At 32.4% G+C, this 9,920-nt stretch overlaps 2 protein-coding genes across 2 annotated transcripts; both read right to left on the bottom strand.

Moving 5' to 3' along the window:
- Positions 1 to 325: 325 nt before the first annotated feature.
- LOC111891481 (zinc finger CCCH domain-containing protein 62) lies at positions 326 to 2,964 on the bottom strand. Its single transcript, XM_023887541.3, has 8 exons — positions 2,700 to 2,964; positions 1,951 to 2,068; positions 1,671 to 1,732; positions 1,531 to 1,576; positions 1,332 to 1,437; positions 1,148 to 1,246; positions 876 to 1,044; positions 326 to 789 (listed from the first exon to the last, which is right to left on the bottom strand). The coding sequence occupies exons 1-8, from the start codon at positions 2,887 to 2,889 to the stop codon at positions 434 to 436; spliced, it is 1,146 nt and encodes a 381-aa protein (XP_023743309.1). The 5' UTR covers positions 2,890 to 2,964; the 3' UTR covers positions 326 to 433.
- Positions 2,965 to 4,258: 1,294 nt separating this feature from the next.
- LOC111891480 (CDPK-related kinase 5) lies at positions 4,259 to 9,396 on the bottom strand. The gene is made up of 11 exons (XM_023887540.3): positions 8,532 to 9,396; positions 8,158 to 8,288; positions 8,031 to 8,072; positions 7,834 to 7,942; positions 7,461 to 7,539; positions 7,034 to 7,330; positions 6,254 to 6,369; positions 6,028 to 6,135; positions 5,604 to 5,666; positions 5,335 to 5,502; positions 4,259 to 4,576 (listed from the first exon to the last, which is right to left on the bottom strand). The coding sequence occupies exons 1-11, from the start codon at positions 9,096 to 9,098 to the stop codon at positions 4,433 to 4,435; spliced, it is 1,824 nt and encodes a 607-aa protein (XP_023743308.1). The 5' UTR covers positions 9,099 to 9,396; the 3' UTR covers positions 4,259 to 4,432.
- Between the last annotated feature and the right edge of the window lie 524 nt (positions 9,397 to 9,920).

A 9,920-nucleotide genomic window follows, 5' to 3' on the forward strand; every position in this document is an offset into this window, starting at 1 on the left:
TATAAAAAAGCACACCATTGAATGAGAAATTCTTTTTTGAAGGACTTGATCATACAACATGAATAGGCTGTGTAATGTGTGAACCCCGACTGTCTGGTAACTATTACCATTTGAAACGCGGCTCATACACAATCACAACCTCTCTTGTTTATAAGTTTAAATTTAAAAAGTTATTAACAATTATGTTGTAATTGTGTGTTCTTTTTCATTTTGAAGGATTACTTGAGTTTGCAGCTTATTTAAACAAGTCTAATACTTTTTTTTACTTTATATAAACTTTGAAATTTAAAATGAGTCAATCAATCGAACCCATTGGAAAAAAAAGTAAACAGGTCAACCACATATCTTGTTTATCTGAAAGTAAAGTTGAAAAATTGTACTTATTACAATTTGTTCAAAATAGACTTCAAACAATCAAATATGAATAGGTAATTCATATGGTGTAATGATGGTAATCACGTGGTTGATACTGATATTGATACTCGTACTGATACATGATAGGATTTTGTCTAGGTGGTTGTCCAACAGTGTAACGCGGGACCCCTAGCAGGGACATATTAGGAAATGAAGAAATGCGTTCATAAGGAACAGGCAACAACGATGCTTCTTGTTGTTGCCGATGATGATTAAGATATATCGAACGGTTTGGGTCCGCTCGAAAGGGCATTTCCGTCTTTTTCATATATATAGGCTTCCTCTTGTGAGCACTTGTACTGTTTTGTTTAGGTGTTCGAGTTGGTTGTTTACTTCGAGATGGTCCTTTGTTGGATAGCTTTTGTCTCTTTCTACCTGATTATTGAAACAGAAATTCAAAATATACTGACATGACATGACAGAGTTGTACTGTATACTGTGTTTTGACTTTTGGCATGTACCTTTATTGTTATTGGAAAGAAATTCTGTCTTTTTTAATTTCCGTTTATTATTATTATTGTTATTGGAAGGAATTTCTGTCTTGTTTGATTTTCTTATATGTCTAGCTGCTTCCCCTCGCTTGTGTTTTTCTTCAAGAACTTTTGATCTTTCTGCTTCACTCTTCCATGGCTAAAAAGTAAAAAGTAAAAACCACCACCCTTTTTTTTATAGTATATGTATTTTAATTATAATTATAAAAAGATACTTATTTACTTAAATAAAAAAACTTTACCTGTCTAAATGTCCCATATCTGTAGAGATTGCGACCTTTCACTAGCAAAGTGGAAAGCACAGGGAGTTTTTTCCACCCTTTGTTCCACAACACTTCAACCTTTTCAAACATTTAAAAAAAAAAAACATAAAATTAATTAATTGAATATCATGTTTTTTTTTACTATATTATTTATTTGACTAACTGTGAATGTATGCTGTTGCTTTGATGCGCCATAACTTTCTTTCACTATTCTTCCAGCAACAGTTCTTTTTCCCACTATATTTCCTCTATTTGCCCCTTTATCATATCTATAAGTGATTCAATTTGTTAATTCAATGAGAAAAAAAAAACAATTTAGTAATAGAGCCTAAAAAATGGTAATACAATTTAAGGTTTTTTACTTTATTTTTTGTTTGAACAATACGACATCTCCTTTGCATGCATCACCTGTATTTAAAAGAAACATTTTGGTTTAAACTTTAAAGTAATTATTTGAGAAAATAAAGAAGAAAATAAAAAATAAAAAATAAAAAAGTATTACCAGTGCAGTTAATTGAAAATGATGATCTGGGATATATTGACTCACCCCCTGCATCTTTTAACCTGGATTTTAACAGGATAAAGAAAAAGGGTTTTTTGATGTAGAAAAAGAGATAATTTATTGCTAGAAATGTTTTAATTATTTGATACACAAAACTATTTGCAGATAAGTCCTGTAGTTTATCAATGGAATTGATATTAAACCTTTTATCAAGGTAAGATTCATAGCATCGTATATTTTAAAAACTCATTTTTTTTTATAATTGCAATTAATAACTAACCTCTCATGCTCTTTGATTCTCTGTCTGCATTCCTCCTTGGAACCAGATAACCTCAATCCATGCTTCCTCAAGTATGCTTTACACTCTACAAGACTTAACTCCTTTATGCCATTACTTCCTGAAAAGATAAAATAGCATTAAAGAATGTTTTGTGCACTTAAAAATGCACTTCTGTTTCTTTCTTTTAAATCTTTTTTTCCCATTTGAACATAGAAAGAACAGTTCTCAAATCTATAATATCTTCAAAGGAAAGTGAGATGCCAAACAAGATGATCAGAACTAGGTCTTTATCATAATGCTAATACCAATCACAATTAATATAAAACAGCATTTGAGCATGTTGCCAAGTGCATAATCCAAAAAATTAGGTCAAAAGAAACAGATATTACCCTACCTAGCATAAAAATTAATGCAGTAAGCAATTTGGCTAAAACAAAATCAAGTCCATATCAACTCTGAAATTGTGAAGAACTTGTGTAACGCCTAAATTGAAGTGTTAAACACTTTTGCTGGAATGGAGGGATTGGGAATTCTGATTTAGCAGACAAGAACAGATACTAGTCGCATTATTCTTGGCGCTACAGTTCAACCATCAACCAAAATGTTGTGATTGATTACACCAATCTACCGATAGAAGTAATTCAATTGAAACAAATAGTTGGTACAATTTATTCCCAATTTTAAAGAGTTAATCATATCTGAGCCAGTCATACTTGCGCATTTCTAATAAGACGAACAAGAAAACAAACCTTGATTATCAGAACATTCTTCTTCATCCGACTCAACATCGTTTTCTTCCTCCTCGTCATACTCCTGATCGTCCGATTCGCTATAATCGGTGTCGTCTTGCGATGACAATTCCGATTCTAGTTCTTCTTCTTCGAAGATTCCGTCATCGTCTTCTTCGTCGGAGGAGATTGAAATGACGGGAGGTTTCATAACTGGTATTCAGAATCCAACCGCTCTACACAAATTTAGGGTCGATTTTACAGAGGAGTTGCTGGTTGGGGAACGTGTGCGCCACGCGAAGATAAATAGGAAAATTTAAAAAAAAGAGAAGCTGTTAGCTGAAAATCTAGCTGATGACTGAAAAACTAGTTGTTAAATAAAAAGTCAGCTGATACTGAAAAGCTAGCTGATAAAAAATAACGTTTGGTAAAACTAGCGGAAAAGCTAGCTGAAATATATAAAATTACATAAAAGGACATGTAAGAATATATGTTTCTATAATTAATTAAGGGGTGTATTTGGAAAATTTTAAAAAAGCTCCTGAAAAGCTAATCTAAGTAGCTTTTCAAAAAGCTAGCTTATCAGCTACTTTTTAGCTTACCAAACACGACAACATAAAAAAGCTCGAAAAATAAGCTAGCTTATCAGCTAGCTGTGGCGTGCCAAACACAGCCTAAAAAACACCGTGCCAAAATCAAAAAAAAAAAAGATGATGTTTCCAAATATAACAAGACTGCATAGTTAAAAAAAAGTTTTGATTTCAAAATTTTCATTCCACATTAAATACATTAGTCGACTCACTTTGTAGAAATTAAATCCGTACTATGGACTTCCAGTATAATACATCACTCCGCACTACAGTATTGCAGGCTGGCAGTCCGTACTGCAGATTTTGGTTTTCGTACAATTCAAAGTATGTGTAAGCATAATGAGTCTTTTTATTCTGTCATAAATGGCAAAATGGATAAAATAACAATTTCATTTGAGAGAAAATTAGATTTCAGTAATATGGACGAATTTTTTGTTATAGTTTGAACGGTAGGGTCATGGCAAATAATAGATAAAGAAAACATATATGTTAGGCCATTTGTTACAAATGTTGGTGTATATATTTCGAGAGATATTAACTATTAAGGGTTGATAGAATTGGTTAAAGCGAAGACAAACATAAAGGTTAGTAATATTAAGGTTGCTTTCCAACAGGTTTCTTTCCAACATCGGTATTTTATGGACTTAATTAATGATAATGATACAAGACATTTGGAAAACGTAATTTATAATAATAAAAATAGTGTGTATCTGTATTTGGTTATGGTTATTGATATTGAAGAAATGAAAGCGGTGAATAGATTAAATGTTGGACAACGATCAAATATAGAAGAAACCCCAAAAGTTGGGAGAGGGTGAGGTAGAGGATCTAGTGGAAGAAGAAGCAACATTATTATTCATTTGTTTGGAATTTATATGGTTTGAGGAAAAAGGTTTCACAAGAGTTTTATAGCTTTTTTGATAAATTGTTTTGATAGTTGTTTTACATCTTTATATATTGATTTAAATATAATCAATACAATATGGAAAATGGGAGGTAGAAATTAGTTGATTAGAACACGAAGCATCCGTTGATACATACAAATACAATGCCACTTGCATACATGTTCTTGTTTTTTCTAGTCAGAAAATTCATGTATAAAAGGGACGTTTTTCGGTTTTTCTCACATTCAACACCAAATCCATACACAAATTTCACCAAGTGTTATTGAGGTTTATTTGCAAGGGTCCGACTTGAGACACCATGCAACAACTTCACAAATCCAAGAAAACTCAACTTCCCATCCGTGTGTCTGATCCAGTCATGGAGTACCGCGTGAACCGGAACCGACGGGCTCAACCCAAGTTCCTGTACAACTATCGTTAGTTTCTTTGTCTAGACAGTACATGACATGACAGAACACGTTATACTGCATTTGACATGCATTAGACTCAGACAGATGTCAATGGGACGAAAAATAAATTTTTCGTCCTTTTACAGAACATATTGCATTGCTTTTGGCATGCATTGGACTGGGTCTAAGAAAAATGTCGATGTGACAAAAGTTGCAACTTTTTGTCCCATAAACATTAGTCAAGTCAAATGCATTGGACTGGAAATGAATATATAAATTATATTTTTATATAAACTTCAATAACAATAATGGATTAAAAAATATTTTAAAGATAATTTAAATTGTTTATTTTATTATTTTTCAAAAAAACATATATTTTTTGATTTCTTGGTATTTAAATTATTTATTCTTGTAAACAATTGTTTAAAGTAATAAATAAACTTCTTTGACTTTTCAAAATACACATACTATATATTTTCAAACACATGAAACATGTGTATATATAATATATATAATTTAGTCAGCAATACATCTTTCTTTCTTTGATCCATATAAATTAACAACTTTATCTTTCTTTATCAATTTAATTTCTTTCACCTTTTCAAATTGTCAACACCAAACATGTTTAAATGATTCATTCCATTCTTTCCCTAGTCAACCAAACATGATAATGGAATGTAACAACTCATTCCATTCCATTCCATCATTCATTTCCATTCCATCATATCAAACAGACCCTTAGATTTAAAAAATTGGTACGAATAAAACTTACAGAGGCGAGTTCTTCAATCATGATGGCTCGATTTCCATCTTTTTCAAAGAGTTCATAGGCACAACGAGCATGTTGTTCCCATCTTTCAAGAGCCTCAAGTTGATAGATATTTATTGCAGCTGCACAAAATTCTTCAAAATCCATCCTTCGATATTGAAGCGCACTAAGCTGTTATTATAATAAGAACACATGCATGATGAATTGATGATGCGAGGGTATTTAAGTAAAATGGCAGATTTGTAATGTTTTTTTTTTATCGAATGACATACCGATGCTAGGAAATCATGGACACGTGACTCCTTCATGGCATCCGTAGCATGTTTCATCAACGCCTGAAAAATGTAAAAAAAAAAAAAAAAGGGTTACAATTTTAGGGGTTAAAAGTTATATATAGGAAATAGAAACATACTTTTGTTTATTTGTTTATTATTATCATTTATTCATATTACAAACATTATAGTTTGAAAAACTACCAAATTATATAGAAAACTATTTTCACCATTATAAATTTATAGAGTAGATTTTTCAAAATACAATGTGCTAAAAACAATCGAAAGCAGAATGCCATAATTTGATAAGAGTTTTGAAATTACAATGGTGTAATAGAAATTGATGAAAGTAATAAACAAATAAATGAAAGTATATTGATATTTTTTTAATATATTTAAATGAACTTATGGAACAGTTACTCACTGCTTTGATATTTTCCATGCTTATGGATCCGTTTTTGCTCGGCTCCAACAAAGAAAATTGCTCCTTTAAATAAAACAACTCGTCTACAGTCAATGTCTTTGATAAAGCCTGCAAATTTTGAGGGGAAAAAAAAAGACTAAATTTAACACGAAATTATCCAAATAATGAAAACAAGATAATAATTCTCAACATTCATCAAAAGAAAATTAAAAAAATAAATAAATACCCGTAAAGCAGCTTTACGAAGGGCAGAAGAACGCATATAAGCCTTCATGAGTCTCAATATGGAGATGTCAAGAGGCACTTTCACTTCATTAGTAGTATTTCTAATCCATGGATGACCTAAACCATATCATATCATAATCAATTCAAGATAAGCTTTCTTCTGATAATAAAGATGAAAAGGGCATTTACGTCTTTTAAGCAAGAGATCAAAAGTGGGTCTCTGTCCCACCTTTTTGAGTGTGACAAAAAGTTGTACTTTTTCACCCTTACATCAGTCAAACACTGTGTAAGTTACACTGTGTTTGACATGCATTAAACTGAGACTCAGACTGATGTAAGTGGGAAAAAGTACAACTTTTTGTCACACTCAAAAAGGTGGGACACAGACTCATATGACATGTCATGACAGAATGGGTTACATTGGGTAACCCATTCTGTCATGACAGAGTAGGTTACACAGTGTAACCTATTCTGATATTCTATCATGATCATGACAGAATAGGTTACACTGTGGAACCTATTCTGTTGTTCCGTCATGACAGAATAGGTTACACTGTGGAACCTATTCAGTCATGACAAGTCATATGAGTCCCTGTCCCACCTTTTTGAGTGGGACAAAAAATCGCAAATTTTGTCGCATCGACATCATTCTCATTCCCACTAGGCCACTACCAGTCAAATGAAGGTCAAACATAGTACAACGTGTTGTATCATGTCATGTCATATCTTTAAGTAAAAGTCATCCATAGGGGCAAAAAGGTAAATTGTGGGGGACACTTACTGAGGCCTTGGGCAGCTGTCATTCTTTTTCTAGGATCCTTATTCAACAATCTTTTGACAAAATCTTTGGCCTCAGATGACAAAGTAGGCCAAGGAGCTTCATCAAAACTGGGGTCCGCTTTTAAAACAGCTCTAAAGATTCCTGATTCAGATCGAGCCCAAAAAGGGCGACTTCCACACAAAAGAATATAAGCTATAACACCAATACTCCATACATCTGCTTCAGTACTATATGATCTATGTAGAACTTCAGGAGCAACATAATACGCACTCCCAACAATATCATTAAGCCTTTCATCTAAAAAACAAAACATCAACACATAAAAATCAAAAAGAGAAAACGATAACAAGAAGGAATAGAGTCAATAGACAATAGAGACAATATATACATACACAAACATGTATGTATATGTAGAGAGAGAAAATACCGGGCTTCACAAAGTCTGATAAACCAAAATCTATGGCTTTAAGAGGCGAGTTTTCATCCTTTGATGTAAACAAGAAATTCTGATGCAAAGATTGAAAATTGTTAAATGGGAATTGTAGAAAGAAAATGATATATATTATAGTCAAACAATTCTTGTAAACTTATGTGGGAAGTCAAACAATGTATTTTTTTTTTTCTTTTGGGAATAGAGAATGAGTCAATAAACTATATGATGTGATAAAACTCTATAGTTCATATTAGAAAACAAGAAGCATAGAACAAAATTTTAGCACCAATGGATAATAATGGTGTTGACTTTTGACTTGAGTGATAAAAAAGATTCAAACTTTATCCATATTAAGTAAAAGTGTCACCTCTGGTTTTAAGTCTCGGTGTACAACACCTTGAAGATGACAAAACGCAACAACATTTAATATTTGTATCAATACTGATTTCGCATCATCTTCTGTGTATTTTCCACCTCTGAAAAAATAAATTCGTTTAATAAATTTAAAATTAAAACCCAATAGTTTATATGTGTTTGACGCTTGAAAGCAATAAAAAATGTTACCTTGAAAGTATTCTATCCAAGAGTTCCCCTCCTTCACATAACCTACAAAAAAAATAATAATAAATTTAAGTTGCGGAATAGTTAAGAAACATAGAATGAAGATTTGAATGTATGATCGGATTCTTACTCCATCACAACATAGACTTTTTCATGATCTTCATATGCATCGTAAAATTGCACTAAGTTGTTATGTCCTGTTAAAGCTCGCAATATCTTTACCTCTCTTCTCACATCTTCAATGGCTATGGCTGTTGTCATCTGTAGAATTGACATGTTTCGATTATAGTTAGATTGGGTCTATTCACCCTAAAAAGAAGTTGATCGAGAACTCTGAAAGTCAACAATTGGGATTAGAAAAGTAATAATTGAATGCTCATATGATCCAATCAAATCAAATCAACTTCAGATCTGATCACTGTAGCATACGGATCAAAAGAAGAAGCTTGATCCGACGTAATTAGTGATGAGCAAATCAATCAAAAGGAAATTGAATCAACGAACCTTTGACTTCGGGATAACTTTGACTGCAACTTCTTGACCCTTAAGTTCCCCTTTCTTGAACTTAGCTTTACAAGTGTATCCAAAATGCCCTCTTCCGACTTCTTCACCAAGTTCGTATTTGCTCCCAAAATGCTTCGAAAACCCAAAGCTTTTATCTAATCCCGAAACCCCTTCCGATTCATTTCCCTCCGGTATCGCCGCCTCGTTCGGCTTCACCGAGCCATGCCGTCTCGCCAACACCGACTTAATGTGCTTCGCCGGAGACGGGGGAGGAAACGGTCGCCGGAAGAATCTCCTCGGAGTAGAATTAGAACTCGCATTAGGCGCCGGAGATTTCGCCGGAGATGATTTTTTCGAGAACCAATTGTGAGCTGGACTCGGACTGTAAAACGGAAAAAATGGAGACTTCTTCCCTACCTCAATTTCGTCCTTTGTGGTCTTCTTAGACGTCGTCGTCGTCGTTGTTTCTTCTACCTCTTTCTCATTATTATCTTTAACCGGAATATCGATATCATAATGACCGGAAAATTTGGATCCTGTCGAGGGTTTAGAGCTGCAACTACCCATTTGGGGGTTCTGCAAATCTCCACCCCCAAATAGGAAATTAACAAATTTTCACTGAGAAAAAGAAGAAAAAAGCCTAGCTTTGTTGAAGCATTGTATGATACAAGAATTTGAAAGTGATTAGATTCGATAAGATATTTGAATTTGGTCTAGGGTTTACTGCAATTTTGTCTTAGCTGTTGGAGAGAGAGAGAGAGAGAGAGAGAGAGAGAGAGAGAGAGATGATGGAGATCTGTAAATGGTGATAAAAAGGAAAGGAGAGAAAGCGAGAAAGAGAGAGTGTGTGTTTTCTGCTTTTGTTGAAGTTTGTGATTTATTTATTTGTTTCTTTAAGTAAATTAATCAAAGTACATAAAACGGTACTCTTTTTTTGAAGCATTCATTTCATTGTGTATTTTAAAAAATTAATTGATTATTATAATTTATAAATAAAATAACTTATATGTAGAAATATATGTTATGTTAGTTTTATTTTAACTTTAAAGAATATGGTTTCAATTTAAAAAAATAACTTTCGGTTAATTGAATAAAAAAATCATTAACAAACATTTGACATCCAATAACAATTGGGCTTAAATTTTCATTATTTAAATTGGACCAGTCTATTGTTGAGAGATAATGATGGCAATTAAAAACTGAACAGTAAACTCATTCAATTACTAACCAATTTAATCCATTCAATTATCAAAAATTTATTATTCAATTAATATGATATTATTAATACGTATATTGTGCAAAAAGTAATAAAAAATTAAAATAAAACTACAATAAAAAGTTTAAAAAATATGTTTAAATAGCTTTATTTTCTTGATTGAATTTTGATAT

The sequence above is a fragment of the Lactuca sativa genome, chromosome 4 (assembly GCF_002870075.4).
Source record: "Lactuca sativa cultivar Salinas chromosome 4, Lsat_Salinas_v11, whole genome shotgun sequence".
Lineage (NCBI taxonomy): Eukaryota > Viridiplantae > Streptophyta > Magnoliopsida > Asterales > Asteraceae > Lactuca > Lactuca sativa.

Coding starts and splice junctions, on each gene's coding strand:
- LOC111891481 (XM_023887541.3), bottom strand. CDS start 2,889: ATGAAACCTCCCGTCATTTCAATCTCCTCCGACGAAGAAGACGATGAC. Junction 1,247..1,331: donor AGCAACAGCATACATTCACA/GTTAGTCAAATA, acceptor ATGTTTGAAAAG/GTTGAAGTGTTGTGGAACAA. Junction 1,045..1,147: donor GATATGGGACATTTAGACAG/GTAAAGTTTTTT, acceptor TTTACTTTTTAG/CCATGGAAGAGTGAAGCAGA.
- LOC111891480 (XM_023887540.3), bottom strand. CDS start 9,098: ATGGGTAGTTGCAGCTCTAAACCCTCGACAGGATCCAAATTTTCCGGT. Junction 6,370..7,033: donor GACAGCTGCCCAAGGCCTCA/GTAAGTGTCCCC, acceptor GATATGGTTTAG/GTCATCCATGGATTAGAAAT. Junction 5,667..6,027: donor GCATGGAAAATATCAAAGCA/GTGAGTAACTGT, acceptor TACATTTTTCAG/GCGTTGATGAAACATGCTAC.